Source organism: Schistocerca americana, chromosome X (genome assembly GCF_021461395.2).
Source record: "Schistocerca americana isolate TAMUIC-IGC-003095 chromosome X, iqSchAmer2.1, whole genome shotgun sequence".
In the NCBI taxonomy this organism is placed as follows: domain Eukaryota; kingdom Metazoa; phylum Arthropoda; class Insecta; order Orthoptera; family Acrididae; genus Schistocerca; species Schistocerca americana.
In genome coordinates, this window is record NC_060130.1 from 642,433,793 (window position 1) to 642,461,171 (window position 27,379).

Here is a 27,379-nt window from a genome sequence, read left to right on the forward strand (position 1 = left end):
TGATCCCAAATTATTCGGTTTTTCCTTCTTTTCATTCGTCGACACAATAAAAACACTTAGATTTTACTGTCTGTTCATTTCAAACAAAACTGTACGTTCAAAAACAATGAATAATTTACGTAACACATTAAAATTAAATGAATGGGTTTGATGATGAAAGTACATTGCCTTTAATCTGCTGACTCGTGCGGTGGCGACGGTGATTTTACCGCCGTGTGTGTAAACACTGGACTTCTGACAATGGCGACGGTCAATTGACCTGCGGCCAAGCGGTCCGACCTGTGGCCTTGAACAGCAACGGCAACTGCCAGGCCGCGTCGTTGTTGTATATAGGTATCGGTCACACAGAGCGTGACTCTGGCCGGCTCGCCGCACCGGCTGACGTCGAGTTTCAACAGATTCGCAGCAGCCCGAGCGGCTATTAGCATTTGCTGGCGCATTTGACAGCAACGGCGCGAGGCAGATCTTTGATACCACGCTACACGTGCAGGCTGCTATGTGGTGAGGCTCCGTCCGTTCTCACGGTGTGACAGCTGACGCAGCAGCAACCGCTTTTCCCTGCGCGGCGTTCCTTGCCTCGGTCTTTCGCCGTGCCTGATCCGCACAGGCAGACTGCGGCGTTGTGTCTGACCAGGCCTTCAAGACGCTGAAAATCAGTTTTTAATCTTTCCTGTATGTTTGGAAACTAGCACACCCGGGATATATTATAGGAACGAAGCCTAAATACACAGGTGGCCCTTGTGACTCCTAAGGGATTGAGACCAACTCATTTCTAAGTCATTATCAAACTATCACAAACAAGCCATCATTGTCTCATTAATCATCAGTCACTTATTAGTTACCATCTCTCTACAATATGCCGTATCGATCAAATGCCTGGATGGTTAATGGCGTACCCTCGCTTGCAATACTGAAGTAAATGGCAACTGGCAAATGTGTCAAACTTGGTCCCAGTGTGGCGACTCCACATGGTCATAGAGAGGAAACAAATAAAACTGGAAGCGCATTTCCGAATAAAATTTGGCAGCTCTGCAAAGTTTAGATTTGTGTGCCCTGCTGTATTCTTACAGGCAGACGCCCTAGTGTCAGCCACATCGGTTTTGGATGAATTCGCTGTTTCTCACACATTTACTGTTAAGGTGTCTCATTTTAAGAGTTAATGTTGTGGGAATATTCTGAATTGCTCTCGTAAATGCAAATTTTGAGGCACAACGCCATGTCAGTAAGTGCACCACTGCTGAGGGATGTTAATAGGTGCTTATAATAAATAATAACAATTTCAGATTGTTAAATAGGTAAAAATAAATTATTTTCTCTTTTTAAGTAAGAATATATCGTTCATTTTCGCCTGCCTCAATACATTTTCTTGCTATTTACACTTTTCTCTGTTAGTCCCCTGAAAAGTGAAACAAACAGGGCTTTACTTTCTATTTTGTAAAGTAAAAACTAAATGTAAACAATAATTTCCACAACCCATAACAGATTCACGTCTTAACAAATTTTGTGAACTTTGGTTGTAAGGATGATGTGATTGTTTTATTGTTACAAACATATTCATGTAGTTTGAAATGCTGTTGTAAATTTAATATTAAGCACAAAAGAAGGCATACGATTGTGGAAATCGGTTCTGTTACTAATAATGTGCAAAACTTGACTACTCACATACCTGCATTACGTAAACAGAAATTGAATTCGTCTCAGGTCCTTCCCATAACTATCTACCACTTTTTCGATAAAGGTCTCCTCCTCTGCAGTGGTTAGCACACTGGACTCGCATTCGGAAGGACGACGGTTCAATCCCACGTCTGGCCATCCTGATTTAGGTTTTCCGTGATTTCCCTATATCACTTTAGGCAAATGCCGGGATGGTTCCTTTGAAAGGGCACGGCCGATTTCCTTCCCCATCCTTCCCTAACCCGAGCTTCTGCTCCGTCTCTCATGACCTCGTTGTCGATGGGACGTTAAACACTAATCTCCTCCTCCTCCTCCTCTCCTCCTCCGATTTTATCTTATCACGATGAACTGACACCATACACAAACAACTGAGTCGATTATCTGCCATGGTAGTTCTTAGCCACGTTTTCACGCGCCTGAGAATGCTGCAAACAAACATGACGTAGGCCTATACTAATTCATACAGTGTAACCTTCTTCAATTACATTATTGTGATAATATTTAAAACAAGATTTAAAAATAATTAGAAGAAATGTTTCATCTGACTTAAGAAATTGTTTCAAAGTCTTTCTAATTAAGTAATTACAATCAGAAAAATGTTACTGTGGTAATTAAGTACCTGAACGATCTTTCTGCGGAGCAGGTGGTTGCCGGTAAGCTAAGGGCTATCTTCAAGGCCAAAGCTACGGCGGGCAAGAATTTGGCTTTGTCCAGTAGATCAGTCAGGCTTAATTCAGCAATATCTCCTTCAGTTACTTTATCGCATTTCCACATACTGATCCATGTCCATGCTTCTTCAGTGAAGTTATCTAAAAGATCGCCACAAAATCTTTTTGATATTTTCAATTATCCTTTTCATATCCAGGTCGCTTTGGGATTTCATTACCTTTGGGTGCAAGCAGAAAATCTCAAAAGATGCCTTGTTTTCTTCTGAAAACCGTTCTTGCAAGGACTGGACTAGGGAATCCAAATATGGAATAAAGAGAGATTTTCTGTAGTACTCAGTGACAGAAACTGATGGATGATTTGAACGATGCATTTGTCGTACAACAACTTACAGTTGTCGAATGCCAGTGACATCTATTCCTAGTGCACTATAGTTGCTTTCAGCACTTCTAATAATCATTTCAAATCCGGCTTCCGCATTTTCTCTGTCATCCAATAACGTTTTTACAATTCCTTGAATGTGTTCTGAAACTCCTAACAAGTTAATGTTTACTGATTGTAGGATATTGGTGACAGGTTCTAGTTTGGCTGAATATTTTGCTATGACTTTTAATGTAACAATAAATGTTGGAGAAGTAAGTGTGCAGTAAAGTTGCCAGGCTTTCTGCCTAGTTTCACGATCTCCTTTTTTATGTAAAATTGCTAATGTTTCAACAATTTCTAAAAACTTATCATTAAATTTCCTTATAGCCTTATGCTTCTCAGACCAGCGTGTCTCACACAGTTTTTGAAGGTTCCCAACTAGGACTTTCCTTTGCGTGCTCCCCCGGAAAAAAGAAATTCCTTCTTTGATAGTACCAATGGCATTTCTAACCTCTGGTACGGTGTTCAAATCATTCACAACTAAATTAAGTCTATGGCTAGCTGAATGATAGAAGCGAGCCTTGGGATATTTCGCTAATGGTGTAAATCCAAGGAAGTCTTCTCTGACAACATTAGTTGCAAGGTCAAAATAACGTGTAGAAAGAGTAAGTTGTTCTGTGCCTGCAATATCAATTGTTTCATTTGCCAAAACTGAAAATGATTCGCTGTCATTGATGGTATTAATCAAATCATTTCTTAGTTCTTCGGCGCATACATCAATTAAATCATTTTGGGTTCTATGAGAAACATAGGTAGCATTTTTAGGCGCACCCTCAAAATGTTTCCGTAATCTTTCGTCACCTGACTGTACTCTAAATTGTAACAAATCATTAAATACAGCATTTGAATTTGTTTTTCCTCTTAAAGGTAAGTCAAAACAATACACAAGAAACAAGTGATTTTAACTTTGCACGATTAGTTTGTACTAACTTCGCAAGATTCTCGTTGGCGAGTTCTTCCACACTTTTAGTTTTGCTTGACACAACACTAATGAAATTATTTGACTTTTCTATTACATCTTTATGCCACTCGGAATTCATATGCGTTTTTGCACATTCATGGAACTTTTTGAAATTTGTGAATGGACGGCTTATGAATGCACCATGATGACTGCCATGCGTTATGCGTGGGCGGAAAAGCACACAAAACTTGCAGAGGGCACCTTTAACTGCTTTAGAATAGACCAGCCACGGATATAATGACAGCGTCTGGTCGAAATGTTCTTTTTGTGCTGTCTATGTCATTCTTAAAATTATAACTTTTTTCAGGTTGCCATGGATTCAATAAAATCTTATATTTTAGGCAATTGTCAATATCCTTTTTTTCAATATAATTTCCGACATCGGGAATACTGACCAGGATACTACTACCCTTTTCATCAACGCACTTGAAGCCAGCAGAGGTACTGGCTTTGTCTTTATTTTCTCCATTAGCACAACTACTGGAATTTTTAATAGTGATGGTTGCGTTTGACTCACCCTTTTCCTGTGATACCTCATCATAGACAGTATCTTCTTCGACACCTCCACTTTCATTTGTAGTTTTCATTCGCTTATTAGGTACAAAAAAATTACGTATATCGGTCATTTTGCCACTGTATACACTGCGCTTTTACATTCACAACGCAGAAACGTTTATGCAAACCACAATCATGCAACACTATCCACTTACAAGTCACAATGAATTTACACAACCCTTAACGCGATGCGATGCCGAACCGAGCTGAGCGATGACTAAAGAATAGAAGCTGAAATCGTATCACAGTGCTGGGAGGGAGGGAGAGAGGCGTTTTGGTTCAACAATGCAACAGCGCGATGTCTATTAGACTGCAAGCCAGCGACTTTGAGCTTCGCGCGATCGTTTGGAGCGGTTTCTTGTGATGGATGTGGAAATATTTATGCGATATGTCCCTATTAGAACGTAGCAAGACTCATCTAGAACGTTCCGGAAATGAAGGTAGCTCACGCCACACCCTGCTAGATCACGTTCGTTGACAGTAGTTCCAATGACGAATATTGTCTACTTCTACAGACAAGTAGCGATATTAGTGGCCACACAGTACCCTCGAACACTTCTTCAGCAAACGAAAAGGAACGTAATACAATACGCTAATTTAAATTAGCGTCTGACAATTGTTAACCATAATTTGAAATTTGAAAGAATAAAATTTTGCCGAGTGTGTTTTGTTGTGCAACTGTATTGTGTTGCCAGTTGAGGTTTATGAAGAGGTTTGTACCTAGTGAGGTGGGAACAGAGAGGGTGACATTTTAGTACCCTATAAGTCAACATTTTCGAAATGGAACTTTCACCATTCTTAATGGGACCATGTGCACATGTAGTAGTTTGTCGATTGGCAGATTTGCTTTATTTTATTATAGCTTATTAGTAATGCCCAGAGTTTGTTAACATGCAAACGGTCTTTCCTTATCAGATATGCATTGTTTACAGTTACTAAAATCTCGAATATTCCGGCTATAGATATCTATCTTTAATTTTGTATTTTTCGTCATATAGATACTGTATCGTAGATTATTTTTCAAGGAAGATATCATTTTTTTACGTTTGTGTTTAACGTCCCTTTATGACACAACTGATTCTTTTAATGTAAAGAACGAACAATGGGCGTGCCTTCAGGAAAAACGCGTAAATGTTGCTCAAGAATGCATTTGTAAAAGTTAACAATAAACTGCTGGTTCATCTGATTATTCCCATTGTTACCTCACTTGCTGCTGTTAATTTCTACCACGTGTGGGTGTAGAAATAAAAATAAAGATACTTCGTAGGCAATAGCTGTAAGACGGATATATAACAATTTTGCACATCTTCAACGAACGAGATTTCGTAAAGAAAAACACACCATTTTTAAATTTATCATCATTTTTTAATTTTAGTTCGACTCTCCTTTAAAGTTTTTCATTGCTCTAGTTCATCCTGTAATTCTGTTTATATATGTTTTATATCAGTTTTACGTCATTTTATCGATATTTCGGTTATTTTAGTGGTAATTTTACAGGTATTTTAAATCCTACATAACTGAGCCCTAAAGTTACAGGTATTTTTTATATTCGTAAACTGAATGAATTCTCACTAGGGTCAACTGCCCCCGCCCACCACCGCCTGCGGGTGCCCCTGTGTCCCTGGCTTCATTCAGTGTCACGAGTATATGCAGATTAAAATGCACAGAATGGCGGTATGGACACTGACAATGCTAGTTGTGGTGGTGCTGTGGGTGGCGGCAGTGTGTTTGCTTGTTCAGTGAGCAATGTGGTCATCATTTTCATAAACTGCTGCATTTGCTGCCCCTGAAACTGAACAGTGTGTGTTACTGAAAGTTCATGACTGGCCATGATCAATACATACAAAAATTATGAGAAACAAGAAAAAGAATTCCCAACCATTGAAAAAAAACTAGAAATGTTATCCTCTGAAAAATGCAAAAAAATACAGCCAAGTGCAGGGCACATGTTGTGAAACAATGACACAAATGCAAAGCAGGGCAGGCACGGTGAGGAGGCAATGTTTTTCAAACAAAGAAGAAGAAGAAGGCAATTTAAGTCAACGTCAGGTGGTATTATGGTGAACAAAAAGACGTAGTTGAGCACCCATTGGAACAGCCTCATCGCCAGTTGGTGGGCCAGCCCAGATGTGGGTGTCAAACAATAGGTGGGTGCAGAGACAGAGAGCTAAAATAGTGAGAAACACATGTAATATGTATGCCACTGTGGTTTACTTAACTTTTTCAGCAAGTCCAAATATAGTCGAACAGGTCCGTGAGACAAGCAGGTTCATCATATATAGTAGCAACAGAGGCAAACTAGTAATGCTTCAAATGCACCAATAGAACTCCACAAGCAGACTATCTGGCAGCGCCTCCTTATGCGGGCTCCATGGCGCCACTAGTCACATGTGCTACAGAGGGTGTGTGTTGCGTGACTGGCGTGGTATTGATAGCATATGACAGCACAAAAATCACTGTTATAATAATGGACAGTGCTTCAAACATGAAATCAGCTGCCATGCTTTTGAACCTTCTACATGTTCCGTGCTTTGCACATTCTTTATATCTCGTTCAACATGTACCACAAAAGACAATACAGGAAACTGTTGGTGAGGGCAAACAAACATCTCTGCTTTGTTTCTAAAAAAAAGAGTTGATTTGTCTAGTGCAAGCTTGCTGAAATACAAGAATTTTTTTATAGACCAGTCATCTACTGGCTACTGCCATACAGGTGTGAATTCTTCTATGTGGGATGAGTTTGAGGATACCATCAGGCAGACGCAAGGAAACTATAACCCAGGACCTGTAGCAATTGTCAAACCAGACAAATATTGATCTGCAGCATATTTCCAAGAAGCTGTGATTCCTTAAACTTGTGGAAATCCAGAAAACTACTGTACATAATGTTTCCCCAGGCTCTTCTGAAAAGAAGTAAGAAAGAATAATATGTGTACCCTGTGAGCATATCTTTTCAAAAGAAGACAAACATGCACCAAGAATACAAACCAACTCACTTTGAATAAAATTGGTCAAATTTTTTCATATATATATAAATCATAACATCAATCCGTTCCAACTTCTTAGAAACTTTTATTTTGATGTTGATTGTAAACAACAGTAGATAATTTCAAGAGGTAGAAAATTAATTTCAACTATGTTGTAGTTTTTTTAATTTTATTTTAATAAAATTATGTAAAAGTTGCAGGATTGAGTTTAATTTTTATAATTTTCTAAGTTGACAAACATATTCAGAATTTTGTTATGGTATTTTTAATTTCTACTGAAAATAATGTGTAGGACTTGTTGGAAATCTTAAATCTACAAGGGATGTAATGGAAACTTATTAATCTTCTTTCAGCATCCTTTCAAAACAGTTTAAAGTAAAGTAAAAATGACTTAATAAGACAAGGCACATTCGTTTAATTTATTTTAGTAAGTGATTGGTGAGTCATGAAAAAGAGCTAGTTCATTCCAGTGATTGAGTGATTCGGATCCAATCCCTGAAAAGAGTGGTTATGCCCATCTCAACTCCATGTGTATACTAACTGAAGCTGTTTCCACTGAGCGACATTGTGCAGCAGTTAGCCCATTGGACTCGCATTTGGAAGGACAATGGTTCAAATCAACATCTGACCATTCAGATTAATGTTTTCCATTACTTTTGTAAATCCCTCCAGACAAATGGTGGTATGGTTCCTTTGAAAAGGACACAGTCATTTTTCTTCTTCATCCTTTCATAATCTGAGCTTGTGTGCCATTTCTAATAACTGTGCCGTCAGTTGGACATTAAACTCTAATCTTGCTTCCTTCCATCAAGCTGTTTCCTAATGGTTTTTCTATTGCAATTGATGAGTTGGCATTTAAGAATGTCATAATTGGAGAAGAAAGTACTGATAGTGGATTTGTACTTCAGGGAGACTGTATTCTGATTGGTTTTTTGAGGGGGTTATTGTCTTAAACTATGAAGATACTTAAGTTGATCTTAACTATTCACTGAACTTATTGTTACCTCTACAGGAAAACAAGTGTAAGAAGAATGGTCTGTTGTAAAAAAGACAAATAAATCATTATATTTGCATGTGTAAAGTCATTTAATAGAGACAGGACCCTGAATCAGGGCAAATTGTACAGTGTTGCAACACTTTTGAGAAGAGAATTGTAATATTTCTTCCCTTTTGCAATGGCAATATTGAAACACGTTTTGATTTTACTCTCGGGAAACAGTTGTGATGGAGTAGTATGTGAGACAGTACAATCTCAAATTATAGAGATGTTTAAAATATGTACATCAAAATCTAATTCTTCATGGTGACAATAATGTGTTACTTTCATGGTAGGTTTAAAAGTATTTCAGAGTCCTGTGTATAGGCTTGATCATTTGTCATTTGACTATAACTTGTTTTCACATTATATATTGCATGAAAGGTTTATAAAATGTGGCAGTCATGTTCTGCATGTACAATCAAACTCTCATCTTGACCACAAAATATTTTTGTTCTGTTTCTTCCTTTTGCATTTTGGCATTTTGCCATTGTCAGAGGAACTGAACTAAAAGGAGAATCAAGCAATGAGAAATGCCTCTACATCACAAACTGAATGCAATAGTACAGACAGCAGAACTTGAATATTCGAAAAGAGGGAGGTGTTACATTCAAGGTGTCCATAATTAAAGTTCGAGTTTCAAAACACTGTAGAAAGAGAACTACTACTCAGAATGATGTCAAATTTGAACAGCATGTTATTGATGCAGGGGGAAATGTCATGGAATGAAAAAATAAATAAATAAAAATTTAATGAAAAATTGATCAATAGCACTGTAAGTATTAGAATATACAGACCAACAGATGTGTGACACGCAGTTGCGTCTGAGACTCCTAACATGATTGTCTCCATTGAGGACTGCACACTGCTGGTAAAGCTCTTCTACAAGAACAATGACAGTAGCCCTGCAGTAGTTCCAGACATTCAAGGTTATGTAAAAAGGCATTAGTACAATGTCTGCTAAGGGTCTGCAGAAAATATTATAAAATTTAAAAAGACAGGTTCTTTTGAAGTGCAATGTGGCAGAGGGAGAAAAGCAGTTGATCTGACATCTCTCGAAGATGTGGCTGCAGCATTACAGGAGGGGTCGAACAGTGGTGTGAAAATGTGCAGTGCATGGGTAATTGCCCAAACATTGGACATGTCTGCAAACACAGTGCATAAAATCCTATAATACATCCTGCACTGCTATTCATACAGAATAACCAGCAAGACAAACATTCACTCTGAAGTTTCTTCCTCGCAAGGTATTGCACAGTGAATGGCAATGGAATATTCTGTGGACAGATGAAGCCCAGTTCCATCTCTAAGGACCTGTCAATACATAGAATGGCAGAACATGGGCAACGGTTAATCCACTCATACATCAACTGGTACCACTTCATTCTGCAAAGGCGACTGTGTGGTGTGAGTTGACGGCATCATTTATCATAATGCCAAATTTTTTGAGGGGATGAGTCTTGCAGGTCCTGTTATCTGTACTGTCACAGGCAAACACTTTGAGAGAGTTTTGCGCACCAATGTTATTGCAACCCTTCAACAGCATGGCTGCGTGGGTAGAATTGTTTTTATGCAAGATGGCACTCCTTCTCGCATTGTACTGCCACTGAAGTGGCTGCTGCAGATGCATTTTGGAAATGTCAGAATTATCAGCCATCATTTCCATACAGCCTGGCTTTCCGAATCACCTGATCTTAATCCATGTGACGTCTAGCTGTGGAGCCATCTGAGAGATGATGTGTTTTTTTTTGTGAATTGTGGTGTATTTGTCTTGTAACATACATAATCTAAGTCATTTGATTTATTATACATTCATACAATAAAATCTTACACTTAATTATCCATTGCTCAGATCATCATTTCATCCTCTATGAATTCTTGTATTGAATAGTAGCATTTCTCACACAGAATCTGCTGTAACCTCATTTTTAAAATTTCTGGCTTCATATTAAATATGTTTTTGCCCATTAACATGTTATACACACATAAAAAAAGGTTTTGCATCACCTCAGTTCTGAGAGTTCTGGAACCTATACAGAAAATTGGAATGGAGGTCAACATAAACATCATTTCCGCCCATTTTATTACTCACGGAAACCACACACTGCATGTTGTATCACCATACAGCGAGACCTTCGAAGGTGGTGGTTCAGATTGTTGTATGCTTGTATTCATTATGGCATACTATCCACAAGTTCATCAAGGTAATGTTGGTCCATATTGTTCCACTCCTCAACGACGATTTGGCGTAGATCCCTCAGAGTGATTGGTGTGTCACATCGTCCATAAATAGCCCTTTTCAATCTATCCCAGGCATGTTCAATATGGTTCATGTCTGGAGAACATGCTGGCCACTCTTGTCCTGAAGGAAGTCATTCACAAGATGTGCACGATGGGGCCACAAATTGTCGTCCATGAAGATGAATGCCTTGCCAATATGCTGCTGACATGGTTGCACTATTGGTCAGAGGATGGCATTCATGTATCGTACACCGTTACAGCACCTTCTGTGGCCACCAGTGGTGCACATCGGCCTCACATAAAGCCACCCTAAAGCAGCAGGGAACCTCCACCTTGCTGCACTTGCTGGTCAGCCAGACCAGGTTGCGTCCAAACACGTCTCCGACAATTGTCTGGTTGAAGGCTTATTTACACTCATTGGTGAAGAGAATGTGATGCCAATCCTGAGCGGTCCAATCGGCATGTTGTTGGGCCCATCTGTACTGCACTGCTTGGTGTCGTGGTTGCAAAGATGGACCTAGCCATGGACGTCAGCCTATTGCGCACAGTTTGAGTTGTAACACGACGTCCTGTGGCTGCACAGAAAACATTATTCAACATGGTGGAATTGCTGTCTGGGTTCCTCTGAGCCATAATCCGTAGGTAGCGCTCCCTTGGGAGGCCTGAGCGAGGCATGTCATAGACAGTTCCTCTCTCTCTCTCTGTATCTGCTCCATGTCCAAAGAACATCGCTTTGGTTCACTCCGAGACGCCTGGACACTTCTCTTGTTGGGAGCCCTTCCTGGCACAAAGTAACAATGTGGACATGATTAAACTGTGGTATTGACCATCTAAGCGTGGGTGGACTACAGACAACATGAGCCGTGTACCTTCTTCCTGGTGGAATGACTGGAACTGATCGGCTGTCTGACCCCCTCCTCCTAATAGGCACTGCTCATGCATGGTTGTTTACATCTTTGGGCGGTTTTAGTGACATCTGAACAGTCAAAGGGACTGAGTCTGTGATATGACATCCACAGTCAATGTCTATCTTCAGGAGTTCTGGGAACCGGGGCGATGCAAAACATTTTTTGATGTGTGCATATAATTTCAACTGGTGTTTGGGTAGCATAAAATTAGCTGAATTGAAGGCATGCATTGCACAACACACTCTGAACATGACCCCCAAGCATTCTGATCTGTTGTGGAACATGCTGTTTCTTGATTTCAATTTGTGGCAGGAAACGGTGGACAGCATATTGAACTTGTCTTGTGCCAGTCTCTCAACAATTAGAAACAAATGCCATTTTGCTTTGTATGTGGTTTTTTGGCCCCAGGGCAATTACAAACTGATGTCAATTTGCTTTTTATGCAGTTTTTGGCCCCAGGACAATTAAAAACTGTGTCATTTTGCTTTTCATGCAATTTTTGATCTCAGGACAATTAAAAGCAAATTTTTCCCATCCATTGTGGAATGATGTTCTCATGCTGGATGGGCTTACCTAACTAAGAATGTCACAATTGTTGGCTGCTGAACTCGTGCAGTCAACCACATTGAACAGCACAGATGGTGCAATGCAAACCGTACCAGTTGTATTGCACGTCATCTGTGATTTGTAGCTGACCGCATTTATGTCAAGACAGTAACATATCGATTGGTAAAATTTTTGTTAAATGATTTGTTCTGTGATGTTCCCCCCTCATCAATAATATGTGGTTCTAATTTGGCACCATTCTGAGCAGTGGTTTTCTTTCTACACCATTTTTAAACTGGAACTTTAATTATGGACATGCTGTGTATCAAGACAGAACACAAGTTCAAAAACATTAAGGCAAGTACGTTTTGTAGTGATCAACACATACAAGTATGTGGCTGTGAATTAATACTAAAAAATATTTCACTTTTAATTGCAACTGTATATAGATCACCACTGGGAAATTTTGAACTGTTTATGAGCAATTTAGATTCCTTACTGCACTATCTGTCAGGTAGTAGCAAATAGTCAATAGCCTCTGGCGACTTCAGTGTAGATTTTGTAAAGGATTCTGGTAGGAAAAATTCCCTGAAAATGTTATTTGGATTCTGCAATTTGATCTCAGTTATCGACTTTCAAGCACTGGTTCATAAAGATAGTAGGGACTGAATTATTGTTTATGATTTCTTTGATGAAGCCCAAACTAAGAAAATATCTGTATACCCAGTAACAAATGCTGTTTCTGACTAATGCAGAGTTAGTTAGGATAAATAACATAGTGCATTACAGTGGAGACATTCCTCAGTGAAAATCAGTTGGGATAATTAATGACTCCAGAACAAATGTTTGTAAGGATAGTTCACAAGATATGAGAACTGGGGATCACTAGAGAGGTTAAAGTATCATATGAAAGGAAAAGGGAAATGTATTGTTGGCAAGAACAAATAAAGTCCTGCAGTTGTTGTACATTACAAAAACTACTCAAAGTTACAAACAAAACATATTAAAAAACAAGGAGCTTGCACATTGTCAGAAATCAGTAATTATGACAACAGACTTAAGGCTATATGGAATGTTGTGACAGGAGAGGCAGGATAACAGGCCACAGAGCAGAGTAACATCACTATTTAATTAAATGGAAGGGCTATAAATGATGAGGCACAGATAACAGACATGTTTAATACTCGTTTCTTAGTGATATATTCTTGTCTTGGTCCCAAATTCTTTTTATTATACTCCTTAGTATGGATTTTTCTTTAACAGCACACTCATCCGACCTGACTAATTTTCGCGCTCTAGCAGCCACAGACCCACAATTACTCGAAATTGTGGTTCCACATTAATTGAATTACATCCCTTATGGATACATGGTATCTAGTTAAAGTTAACATCTTGCACATCAGAGGCCAAACTGGCTCTCGTTCCGTGGTACATTATAAGGTAAACTTGTTCAACCACCACAAGGGTGAAATGAAAGGCATACACTGAATATGGTTTCCCATCTTATCTTAATGTGAAACAATTACGCCCACCATAAATTTTAAAATTACAGCCTATGCGTACTGCATTATAAAATGCATTATTACATCACAGTAAACATTATTGTGCTTCAAAAATGTTCAGATAGAATCACATGTTCCTACATTTACAGTACAATTTTTAAAAATCAACAAAATTGCAATGAATGAATGTGCAGTAAAAACATATTATTGCAGCATTAATAATATAAACCATAATTAACTGTGTTACATATATAGAGGAGAAGGAAACTTTATTTTGAGTTTAGGAGGCTAAAGGAACCCTTTATATGGTGTCCTAAATAGAGAATCATATAAAAAATTGTAATGACAGTAATAGTAGCAATTATATTGAACAGTGTTGATAATGACAAAATTCCTTCTGGCTTCCAGGTGCATCAGGTGGTTTAAAATCAACGAGCTTTTGGCTGATGCTTCTCAGTCATATAGTCACGTTGCCTTCTGTGATGTCACTGGTGCTCGCACCAGCACCATATGTGGTGATGCTTTTGTTGTGCGCCAACCGTGTTTGCTTCATCCTTTCAATGGACAGATTCCAAGCTGTGCTTAGCTGCAAGCCACCATCTTTATTGAGGCGGTTGTCACAAATTTGTATCTCTGTTGCTTCTTTTATGATGTTATCACAGAAACTATTAGTCCCTCTAATAACAGATATATCATAAAATGCAATACAGTGTCTGCATGTTCTGCTATCACTTATTTCTCAGGATTCCGTAGGTGAAAACATCTCTCATGTTCTATATGGCACTGTTTAATAGTATGCAGTCTGTCAGACAGAAAACTGTCTACGCCCACAGGGTATTTTATATACTCCTGGCATTTTGAGGTCTACATTGTCTGTCACTGGCCTCAGGAGCTGTCAAATTTTCACTTGAGCCTTGAAGACGTAATTGATTTTATGCCTCTTTAGGAGCCAGCTAATCTTTCCTGTTACTGAGCCACAGAACAGCAAAAATGCAGACTTCTTTGTGTCTTCATCAGGGATGTTCTAGTTATGGTAAACACTGGCCGAGTCACCCATATGCTGTAACGCAGTTGAGGGGTCAAGGAACAACAAGGCACCAGCTGTCTCTACATCTATTGTGAACTTGATGTCATCATGAACATTGTTGATGTCACCCAAGAATTATCCCAGCTTTTTTCATGCATGAGACCAGACAGTGAACGTGTTGCGGTGGGCGGGGTCGGTTATCTGTGTTCTCTCTAACACTTATCAAAAGTCCACCTATGTCGATATGCTTCTTTCCGATGTCTCTTCACTCTGCAGTAGCAGATATGTGCTAGGCAGTGTAAAGCAGCGTTGATGAAACCACTACCTAATACCTACCACACAGAGGCCGCTTAACTCGAGTTGAAAGTCAGTTCCTGAAAGTTCATATTTAAAAAATCGGGCATTCGCAGGTTGGATTCTGCTTGCAGAAGGCATTTAAAATTAGATTGAATCTGCTTTTTATTGTTATTATTGTTATTGTTGGCGAATTTTCCCTAAAAGGAAATCGTTAAGCTTATGACTTTGAAGGCTTGTTCCTCTTGTCCTTCCAGTACTCCTTCATTCTCTTGGAGAGGGCCTCTTTTCTCTCCTCAGACCATTCTTGTTTGGTCCGCTGTTTTAGCGCTTCTGACTTTACTTCCCAATTGTCTATGTGTTTTCGGAAGGTGCTTCTGTCTGTGGTGTTTGTGGTGCCAATTGCTTGTAGGTCTTTTCGGACTCCTTCCATCCAGGGTGTCGAGACTTTAAGTGTCTTGATGTGTTCTAGAATTTTTTTGGTGAGTCTTGTTTCAGGGAGTCTATCTAAATGTCCGTAGAATTTAAGGCGCCTTTTTCTCATATCGTTCTCGATGTTCGAATATGCTTCTACTGTTGAGTTCTTCTGTAGTCTGTAGCCATCCGGTGTGGGTCTTCCTCCTAAAATTTTCCTCATGATTTTGCGTTCTTCTTTTTTGATTTCTTCAATTTTGATTTTCCTGTTGAGTGCTAGTGTTTCGCTGGCATACAGTACTGCGGGTTTGATCACTGTGTTATAGTATCTGATCTTGGTGTTTCTGGAAATGCATTGTTTGTTGTAGACGTTTCGTACCATGCCTAGTGATTTCCGTGTCTTCTGTTGTCTGTCTTCGTAAGCCAGTTTCTCTGTTCCAGTCGGTTCGATGATTTCGCCTAGGTATCTGAAGTGTGTGACCCCTTTAATTTTGCCGTACTTGGTTGTGATGTCGTCGCCTTCTCTTGTTAGGACTTGCGTTTTTTCAGAAGAGATTTGTAGGCCGACTTTCTCGGCGCATTCTTTCAGGATTTCGATCTGTGTTTTTGCTGATGTTGGGTCATAGGTCAGTATCGCTGGGTCGTCTGCGAATGCTAGGTAAGGGATTTCCAGTCTTTTCCTTCCTAATGTGACTGGTCTCCAGGTGTTTTGTCTCCTGACTTCAGCTTCCCATTCGCTCATTACTTTGTCCAGGACGATGTTGAACAATAGCGGGGATAGTCCATCTCCTTGTCTTAGGCCAGTGTGGATTTCAAAGGGGTCCGAGATTTCGCCCATGAATTTGACTTTGGATTTTGTATTGGTTAGTGTCTGTTTGATTAGTCTTCGGGTCTTTTGGTCTAGGCCTTTATCTCTGAGGATTTGGATGAGGGACTTTCTGTCGATCGAGTCGTAAGCCTTTTTGAAGTCGACGAAAGTGCAGATGATTTTTTTGGGGCTTGTCATGTGGGATTTTATGATTGATTTCAGGTTGAAGATTTGTTCGGGGCAGGCTCTGTTGGGTCTGAAACCCGCTTGGTATTCCGAGATGGCGGGTTCCAGTTGTCCTTGCGTTCTGGTGAGAAGGCAGGTTGATAGAATTTTGTAGATGACCGGTAGCAGGGAAATTCCTCTATAATTGTTTGTGTCTGTCCTGTCACCTTTCTTGTGTAGCGGGTGAATGAGTGCGGTCTTCCAGTCGTCAGGTATGATTTCGGTTGTCCAGGTGTACTGTATGATTTGTGTGATTTCGTTTAGCGAGTTTGGTCCTAGGTTCTTCAGCAGTTCTGCCGTTATTCCGTCTTCACCGGCTGCCTTGTTGTTTTTCAGTTTCTTTATGCAGTGGAGGATTTCTTCTTTTGTTGGTGATGGTGAGTCTTCCGGTGCGTTGGCCGGTTCTCGGGGTTCGAAGGTTGAGTTAGGTTCCGGGCAATTTAGTAATTTTGAAAAGTACTTCGCGAGCTCTTCACAGTTTTCTTTGTTGGTAAGTGCCAGTTTTCCGTCTTCTTTTCTGAAGCAGAGGTTCTGTGGTGAGTATCCTTTGACTTGGTTGGCGAACGTCCTGTAGAAATCCCGTGTGTTGAAATTTCTGAAGTCTTCTTCGATGGACTTTAGCTGATCGTTTATGCATTTGCGTTTCTCTTGTCTTATTGTTTTCGATGTTTCTCTTCGAATTTCATAGAAGTTGTCCCGTGTTTCTTGTGTTTTGTTGCTGTTGTAGTTTGTGAAAGCTGTTCTTCGATTTTGTAGGGCGATTTCGCAGGTAGTGTTCCACCAAGGGTGCCTGGGTTTTCTAGTCAGCGGGATCAGTTCTTTGGCTGTGTTCACAATTTTTTGTTTAAAGCTGGTCCAATCTTTCGCCTCTTGTTTTTCCCAGTGTTCTGTGATGTTCGATTCTCTGATCTTTCTTGTATCAAATTTCGGTGAGGTCAATTTCTTTTTGTGTTGTCTTCTTGGTGTGAGTTTGATTTTGATTCTTGTTAGGTAGTGGTCCGAACCTATGTTGGCGCCTTTTCTCACTTGGACGTCGTGGATTTCTTTCTGGTATTCATAGGAGATTGCCACGTGATCTATCTGGAATTCGCCTAGTGAGTGGACTGGTGATCGCCACGTCTTTTGTTTCTTGGGCTTTTTCATCAGGGAGGTTGACATGATTTTGAGGTTGTTTTGCTGGCAGAGTTCGATCAGTCTGGTGCCGTTTTTGTTGGTGAATTTGTGTGCAGGGAAATTTCCTACTGTTTTTCTGTAGCGTTTTTCTCTGCCGATTTGTGCGTTGAAATCGCCTAGTAGAATTTTCGCGTTGTCTTGGGGTATTTTTGCCAGGGTGGTTTCGAGTTTGTCCCAGAATTTGTCTGTTTCTTCTGGTTTGTCCTTGTTGTCTGCGTTCGTGGGGGCATGTACGTTGATGAGGGTGTAGTTCTTGTTGGCGTGTTTGATTCGCATGGTCATGAGCCTGTTGTTGATCGCGTTGACTTCTTTTACTGAGTCTAGGATGTTTTTGTTTACTGCGAAGGCCATACCGAGGAGTGCTCCTCCTTTGCCGATTTTCCTGTTGGTTCCACTCTTGAAGAATCTGTAGTTTCCGTAGTCTATTGTGTCTGAATCCGTGTATCTTGTTTCTTGTAGCGCTAGGATCGAGATCTTTTGACTGATGAGTTCCGTTGTTAGATTGTGTAATTTTCCCGTTTGTATTAGTGTCTGTATGTTGAAGGTGCCAAAGTATGTGTGTGTTTTCTTGGGTAGTTTGCCAGAGCGCTCCGACTCGCCCTTTAGTACATCTCCAGGTCCCCCAGAATCCGAGTGCCTGGTTGCCGCACCATTGGTGACAGACGCTGGCCAGAGTACCGGTGGTTACCACACAGACGTGTCTGGGCTTTTGTGTTAGTTTTCTTCGTTTTGCCGGTTTTTACTCCGGGTACTTATCCTCGAGGATGTGATAGTTTTGGTCCGCCCCGAGTATTTGATTTCCTCGGTGCCACCCATATCTGGGAGGCTTTCCCCTATCCGCCACCTGGGGAGGCGCCCGATGGAGGATCTATCAACCTCACACGGGATCTGCTTTTTATTAATATGGAAACACGTGAAATGGCTATCAAGTCCGTATTTAATATGGTAATGCTCTATCGTTCAAAGTTCACTGTCTGTACAACGTAGTTTCACTCGAAAAGCAGCCAGAATTTTTGCAAGTCCGACCCGACTAATTTTCATGTCCAAACAGTCACAGACTCACAACTATTCACAAGTTAAACATTCACTCATTTCAGTGGTCTTCTTAGTAAGAAGTGCTCGCCAAAGTAGTCCGTACAGAGCACGAAATATGCCATGCAGAATTGTTACTGCAACCAGAAAGTTCACACACTCATAACTCTCTAATTATTTAATTTAGAAACACCAAACTTTCATTAAAATGTTTGTAACTCCAGTCAATTCAGTCACGAGGTATTCAAACCACAATTAACACACTATTTCTTCATTTTTCAGAGCATTTTTATGGAGCTATTTAACGTGATGTTATCCATAGACCAGTTAGCAAGCGGCTGTCTCAAACTATTTTACTCACTGCCCACTCCACTATATTCGTGCGGGAATATCTTAATTCTGATTGGCTGTTGGTCTAAACGACTGATCAGAATGTTCCTTCCAGATCATTCTCACGGCAAAACTTGCCTTATCCAATCAATAATATGATTCTAATTAACATCATTAAAACTTCAACTTCTAGTATATTGTTTAATCAAAATAATTGAAGTATGAATTATTCTCCAAATTGATAAACTTTCATTCTGGCTGTTACAAAAGCGAGCTCACACCGACATACGTCATCTGAATCATGGTTGTACCATAACTTTCCCATAGTCTATTTGTACAAGGTTTTATGAAAAATGACATATTAAGTTTTAACATATGTCCCACATACATTCTCTTAGTCATTCTCACGCACTCACTTAACAAAATATAATCGAACAATAATTTTGACCTATTTTTGTATTACGTTACGCACAGTGACTAAAGTGTTGAAACACGCATTGGTTTGAGGACTTTTAGGTAATTATCTTTATCTCCGGCACTATAATAAATAAAAATTTGAAATTTTGACAGCATCATTCCATTAATAACAAAATGCTGTGTACTAGATTTGAACAAAATCAAATGATAACTAATATGGATTATTTAGATTCATAGAGGGGTCTGAATCTTCAGATCGACTGAATGTTACTCTATGCAGTTGTCATGGCAGGCAGCGTCAGCTGCACTGTGAGCAAAGCGACAAAAAAACATAGCCTTCCTGCAGCCACTGTACCAAACAGCTGCGTGCCTTACTGCAATGAATGTGATCTTGTAATAACTTGCTATGTTACAATGTCATCAATGTAATGATAAAAGCAACTATGCTTTAAGATATTCTCTATAGCAACATAAAATACAATGACATCAGACTTTGCTTAAATAAATCCACAAGTGTCATCAAAACACTGGGAGAGCAGATGCATAGAACTTTTTATGGGAACACATGTGAGTAATGACACAACATCAGAGCTGAACATCATATCTCATTCTTCAAGATGCAAGAATTTAATTTGACTGATAAAGGTAGTTGTTTTCTTGATATGGTGCACACAATGACCAACATGCTGAGTAAGGATGTGGTCAGATGTTTTGTGAGTTTGTAAGTCAGCTATCCAACGGTGCTCTTGATTAGATTTGGGCGTGTGTTCGTCTTATGAACTTTTGGAAGACCATTCAATGCAGGTGGTCAAGGTATATGCAGGAGGAGATTTTTAATGACATTGTCTTCCAATGAAAACTGCTTGAGAAACTGAGACATATTCCTCATTATTCTGGATGGTGAGTCGCTAAATAATGTTTTATATGTCTGCCCCACCAGCATCAACCGAATCTATGCAGCATAGTTGTTCCATAATGATGGCTGTATTGCCCTTGTCAGCTGTCAGGACTACAATGAGAAAATCGTGGATCATGTGAAGATCATTAGGTTCAGCACATCATGTTCAAGGTCAGCAGCTTGGATTTTGAAAGAATGCAGCTCATTTGTAGATAAATTTCTTGTGCAATTTCACTGGGACTTGCAAATTGCTTTTACCTCACCACTCTCTGTGTCAGCAAGACAGATACTTTATGGTAATGGTGCAAACTTAAGTCCCTTCTTAGAAACCAACATGGCACCCCCTGTCAATGTTTCTTTTTGTCATGTCAATAAATGTGTGTCCTGCTGTTTTACATTCTACCGCATGCTGTTGCTGTGAAAGCCAGCTGAATTTTCCTTTCTACCTTTTTGTTGTTTTCCTCTGTGATGACATCTCTCGTGCTACTGTGGCTGCATCAATCCAGTCCGAATGCAAAGCTGAGACTGGCTCTGTCAGATGCATGTGGACAGCCATTAGCCCCATGACTGTCTTTATCCAACTACTTTCTGGCATGATGTATCCTCTCTTGCAGCAAGATGAAGCTGTCACAACGAAATACTCTCCTGGCCACAGCAAAGTTGATATGGTGGCTCACAACAGCAGAATGTAGAATCACCTTTTCTTCACACCAGTGTAGTAGGATGGCTAGAGAGGTTAATAAATTAGCCTTCTTAACATGCAGCTTCCCAGGCATGCTGGGTGTCTCAGCCACTGGGACTGGTTTTCTGTGAATGTCCTCACTCTTAGTTTCAAAAAGACCCAATGTATCCTGTTCTGTACATCTAGAGATACTACACCAATGGTAAGCATAAAACAAGGTGAGGGAATAATAAATAAGGTGGAAACTTCAGAAGTTTTAGGTGTCCATATTGATGAGAAATTAAAATGAAAAAAGCACATTTTGAAACCAGTAATTTTTGAGAACATTTCTCATGGAGAAGCAACGGTCTGGCTAAAAGTATTTTAAAAATGGATTACAAATAGTTGCGAGTACTAAAACTTTTATTTTGATGGTAACCAATTTTGCTCAGTATTTGAACATCCTCAGACCCTCATACCATGATTGTAGGCAGTGGCAGTGAATGGAGCAGGAGTTGCATCTCCATGAATATCAGTAGCGTTTTTGTGAAAAGAAAACATGTTTTTCTGCACTTACAATTTAATTGTCACATCGAACACACAATCAAATCCCATTTCAAAGGTAGGATTGTCAATTAAGCTCAACACTTGTTATTGAAAGAATATTTATTACTGACATTGAAGTGCAGCAATATAGAACTGATCCCCTGGCAGAGTGCAGCCATTTATAGAATGTTCCAGAATGCTGATATTTATACAAACATTGAATATTCCTGAATATACACACATTACAAACATAAGACTTTTCAAGAAACTTTGGGAACTTATAAATACTAAATAACAAATAATTGCTGGCGGTCATATTTGACCTCGTGGCCCATTGTGCCCCATCCAATGACACTAGTCACTACGCCATGCTGCATGCACCACAGCTTGTGGCATTACTCTCTACCCTGCAGAACCAGTGACCCACTGGTTCAGAAATTCTTGTTGGACTCATCTGCAGCACCATTGATCTAGATCTTGTCAGTGGTCCTCTGTATGGCAGTGCTGGTGGGTCCTTGTGTTCTGGCCATGTCATGACATTCTCTTCACTATGATGAGCATTGGAAAAAGCCTCTCTCATCAAAGAACCTCCCGCCATTGAATCTGTGCCTATGGACTGTAGGTAGGGCTCCACATGGGGGACATGGATAACATCTCCATGCTTTTGTTTTCTTGACTTCATATGCCATGCCCAGCAAGCGCTGAAGGATACGCTACAGTCCAGAGTAGTGCTATAGTAACTTTCCCAGTATTCCCACTTTCCGCAAGGAATAAAAATCCATACCGAGTTCCCCAGGCTGTGTCATTTGGGCCGGTGCTTGCCATTAGAGTCTCTTAGGTCCATAGGTGAGCTAGCTGTCTTGCTTCTTTGGTCCAGATGAGGTGTTTCACATAATTATCCCGAGTATCATCAGACTGAATTGGGAGTAGTGTGTCCATTGTTGTTTCGGCCTCGCAACCATGCAGCAGAAAGAATTAAGTGAAGCCTTCTGTATCTTGCTTCTCTGTGTTATATGCGAATATCATAATGGGCAGTATTGTATCCCAGTCTCTCAGTTCGACATCTGTATACATCAAGAGCATATCTGTCAATGTCTTATTAAATGTACTGTGAGGCCTTTAATCTTTGGATTGTAGGCAGTTGTCATCCTATGAGTGATGTCACAATGTGAATTTACCTCTGACACTATTCTCGACTCAAGAACTTTTCAACAGTCAGTTATCACATGGAGTGCTCCATGCTTCAAAATGAAATATTCCATAAGGAACTTCACAATTTATGAGCCGATGGAAATCTGCACATCTTTGGTGACAGCATAGCAGATGTGGTAGTCAGTGCAGACTGTTATCCATCAGTTTGTGTTTGTCAACTTCAGGAACCTCCCCAAGAGGTTGATTCCAATTCAGTGGAATGACACTGCTGCAGTTGGGATTGGTACCAGATTCCCTGGAGGTAATTGAGGCACATGCTTCTGTCTTTGACATTCCTTACAGTGGCTCACATAATGTCTAATGGATCTCTAGAACCATGGCCAGTGATATGTGCCTCCAATACTGTCTAGTGTGTTCACAAATCCAGTTGCTGTAATGTCATGGAAATACTTCAGGATAGATGGCTATAGTTGAGCTGGAATGATGAGCAACCATTTCTGTCCTCTTGGATCATGGTTCCTCTCATAGAAACCTTCATTTATTAACTGGAAATCTCCTTTTGTTGGTTGCTCCTCCTTCAAGGCTTCTATGGTTTACAGCAGTGCTGCATCTTACTGCTGATCAGCGGCAGTGTCATTTAATGCAATGGTGACTGACATTCTATCTGCACTGCTGTGTTCCATCAGAGAATTCCTTGAAAGGTGGTCATTGTCCTTGGGTTTGCATCTACTTTTATATACCACTGAGACAGCATACTCCTGAAGCCTCGGTGTCCGCCCAGTCTACCTGATGGATCTTTTAGGTTAGTCAGCCAGCATAGAGAATGCTGGGCCATCAAAACAGTGAATAGTTTGCCAAATAAATATGGTTGGAACAAACAACTGCATATTGATAATGTTGTGGGGGAAGGCAAACCAAAGACTGCATTTTATTGGTGGAACATTTAGAAGATGCAATAGGTCTTCTAAAGACACTACCTACACTTGTCCATCCTCTTCTGGAGTATTGCTGTGTGTTGTTGTACCCACATTAGATACAACTGATGGAGGACATCAAAAAAATTAAAAGAAGGAAAGCTGGTTGTTTGTTATTGTGAAACAGGGGAAAGAACATAATGGTTACATATGCAAGTCAGGGTGGCAGTCATTAAAACATAGGCCTTTTTCACTGTGTCATGATTCTTTCATGCAATTGCAATCTTCAGCTTTCTCTTAATGCAAAAATATTTTGTTGGTGTCCACCTACATAGAGAGGAATAATCATTATTATAAAATAAGAGAAATCAGAGCTCGCACAGAAAGATTTAATTGTTCACTTTTCCATGCACTGTTCTGGAGTGTAATGGTAGAGAAGTAGCTTGAAGGTGGTTCAATGAATCCCCTGCTGGGCACTTTATCATGAATTGCAGAGTGGTAGACGTAAGTGTAAATGTAAATGGAGAAGGCACTCTTTCTCGGTTATAGACTAATTCATCTCGGACTTACTCTGGAAGCATAAGCTATCACGTTTTCGACACCTTTCTGAACCTGCTCTACAACTGTCCCTATTCCAAAACCAATAGTGTCAGTGTGAAGTTCTATCTTTGCATTCTCAGCATAAAATGCTAGAATTGGAGATCATGTTAGCACCTCCTTAAGGACAAGGCAATATCTCTCTTGTGCCTTGTTCCAGGAAAATTTGGCACCTCCCTGTAATAGTTCTTGCAAGGGATGTGCCTTTGTACAGAAATTATTTATGAACTGCTGGTAGTATGAGCACATTCTGAGAAAAAGAAAATGTATGTATCACAAATGTGCCGAGGGATCGGAAAATCTGTCACTGCTCTAATTTTCCCTATTTCTGGATGACTTTATTGCCATTCACTAGTGATCCATCATTTTTATTTCTTGGGCAATAAAAAGGCACTTTTTCGGAAGGAGGCTGAGACTAACAGACTGAACACACTTCAACACGTTTGTCTGGCAGTTTTTAGATGTTCTTCAAATTTCTCGGAAAAATAATCAATCATGTGGTCTACAAGCTAAGCTGCAACCATTGTGCTGCATTCTATGTAGGCATGACAGCCAACAAGCTGTCTGTCTGCATGAGTGGCCACCGACAAACTGTGGCCAAGAAGCAAGTGGACCACCATGTTGCTGAACGTGCTGCCAAACATGACATCCTTCCCACCAACACCAGCTTTTCTGAATTGCACAGGTGGGAACTTTCCCTCCAATACATCCTACATTCCCATAACCCTCCTGGCCTCAACCTTCGTTAGTTGCTGTCCTCACCCATCCACCCCCTTCCCTGCTCCCATTCCAGTGTTACACAGCTGTCATTCCACCACCACACCCAGTCTTTCTTTTTATTTTATTTCTCTCTATTTATTTCCTTTTCTGCTACTTCCCCAACCCCCCCGCCCCCCAACCTCTTCCCTGCCTGCCGCCCAACCTCCAGCACTTCACTGTCTGCCATCCCCACCATACTATCCCTCCCTCTCCCCACCCCAGCCTCCTCCTTTCCCACCCAGTTGCCACTCCCATCATGCACTGGTGCTGCTGCTTGCAGTGTGGTTTCAGTTGCCTGAGACTCCAGTCATGTGTGTGAGTTGTGTTTGCATGAGTGTGTGTGTACATATGTGTGTATATTGTTGACAAAGGCCATTGGCCAAAAGCTTTAAGTATGAAAATCTTTTTGTTGTGCCTATCTGCGACTCAGCATCTCCGCTATATAGTGAGTAGCAACTTTCCTTCTCATAATATTGTTACATTCCATCCTGGATTTTCCATTCTTAAAATTTTAATTTATTTTGGGACTGAGGCAGGGTTAAAAATTGTATAGTGATGAACATTAAGTAGTTAAGGGTTCTGATGGAAGTTTTCCTTGTCTTTGTGAGCTAGGTGTACTATTTCAGGTCTTTACACATCTGGTCATCTGAGAGGTGTGAGAACTTATATGAATTTCAGAAATAAATGGTAGGGACATAGAAAATGACTTAATAAACCCAACATAATCATGAAATTATTGCTTGTAGCTTCTGGTGTCAATTTGCAGTTTAAAGATACCAAGAATTAGCAGTTTCTTTGTTATGAAGACACTTTAGCTCAAGAAATTAATAGCTCCTAAATTGGTAGTAAGATGTAATATACTCATTGGCATTTGCCAACCATAAAGTATTGCTGAGAAACTTAAAAAGATTTGGTGCGATATGTAAAGAGGTATCCTGATAAGATGTTTCGCCTAACTCTGAAACTTAATTGTTGGTGGAAATAGTCGCAGAAATTTATTAAAAAAAATGATATTTGAAGTAATTATAGTATGTGTCTATGTGGTGATAAAAAATATGAATATCACAAATACTATACGAATTCAGTTTCATAGTCCATAGCTGTAAGGGGCAGAGCTATTTCTGTGACGCTGAAGTTAACTGAAAATACTCTTACAAAGTATTTCCAAGGGACTGCAGCTATATTGGTATGTAAAGGCAGTCTTCTCATTCTTTCCTTTTCTCTGATTTTAGATTATCCTGACATAAAGAAGGATGACCAGAGAATGCAGCATTTTGCATCTATCTGTGGTGTTCTTCTTGACTATATAGGAGCAGCCAACTTGCCAAATCATGCCGAACTCATGGGAATATATGGAAGGGTGAGATGAAGCTGTGTTACCCATTAGGTCAGGTCGATTAGTTCTAGTTAGAATTTTCCTTTCTCATTAGCTGTTTAAAAGGCTGTATAGAATAAAGAACTTTATAGAGTGGTATGGGTTTAATGAAAGGTAATAGCCTTAAAATTATTCAGTGATATTGTTAATTGGTGTTGTTATTGCATCTCCACTGCTTGTATATAATAGAGTTGAATTAATGTACCGCTTTCATGGCCATTTTAGCTTTCTTTAAAATTAAGAATTTGTTGCTAATATTCAAACTATATGCAGTTTTTTGCAAGCCTTGATTATAGGTATGGTACAGATTTGTAAACTAAACTACACTCATGCTCATAAATTAAGAATAATGCTGATACATGGTGAAACAATGCTGTAGTGGGTGGTTTGCTGGTTTAAATCACCTAGGGGTATGACCATGCGGTGCATTTGACCTGCAGTCATCACACAGTGGCGCTGGCAGCAGTCCACATATGCAGAGGTGTGTTGGTGCATGTCAGAGTACGGTGCAGCAAGTAAATGTGCAGACATTTTCAGATGTGCTAATGGTGGCTGTGTGTTGAAAATGGCTCAAAGAACACATATTGATGACGTTATGAGCGGTAGAATACTAGGGTGACTGTAGGCTGGTCAAACACAGCAGGTCATAGCACAGGCCCTCTGTGTGCCACAAAGTGTGATCTCAAGATTATGGCAACGATTCCAGCAGACAGGAAATGTGTCCAGGCACTACAGTACAGGACATCCACGGTGTACAATACCACAAGAAGACCGATATCTCACCATCAGTGCCCGCAGATGGCCACGGAGTATTGCAGGTAGCCTTTCTCGGGACCTTACCGCAGCCACTGGAACAGTTGTCTCCAGACACAGATTCTACAGACGACTGAACAGACATGGTTTATTTGCCTGGGGACCTGCAAGGTGCATTCCACTGACCGCCGGTCACAGGAGAGCCCGTAAAGCCTGGTGTCAAGAACATGGTCATTGGAACAGTGGTCCCAGCTTATGTTCACAGATGAGTCCAGATATAGTCTGAACAGTGATTCTCGTCAGGTTTTCATTTGGCGTGAACCAGGAACCAGATACCAACCCCTTAATGTCCTTGAAAGGAGCCTGTATGGAGGTCGTGGTTTGATGGTGTGGGGTAGGATTATAATTGGTGCACGTACACTCCTGCATGTCTTTGACAGAGGAACTGTAACAGGTCAGGTATATCGGGACGTCATTTTGCACCAGTATGTCCGAATTTTCAGGG

The 27,379-nt window shown here is 40.2% G+C and overlaps 1 protein-coding gene across 2 annotated transcripts in view; it reads left to right on the top strand.

Annotated features, from left to right (window-relative positions):
• The window catches only part of LOC124556497 (histone-lysine N-methyltransferase SMYD3), a 116,998-nt gene that overhangs the window by 41,025 nt on the left and 48,594 nt on the right, over window positions 1-27,379 (top strand). For both annotated transcript variants that reach the window (XM_047130453.1, XM_047130454.1), the window contains exon 4: window positions 25,979-26,106. In XM_047130453.1, the coding sequence (XP_046986409.1) occupies window positions 25,979-26,106 (128 nt within the window). The remainder of the gene's footprint in view (window positions 1-25,978; window positions 26,107-27,379) is intronic.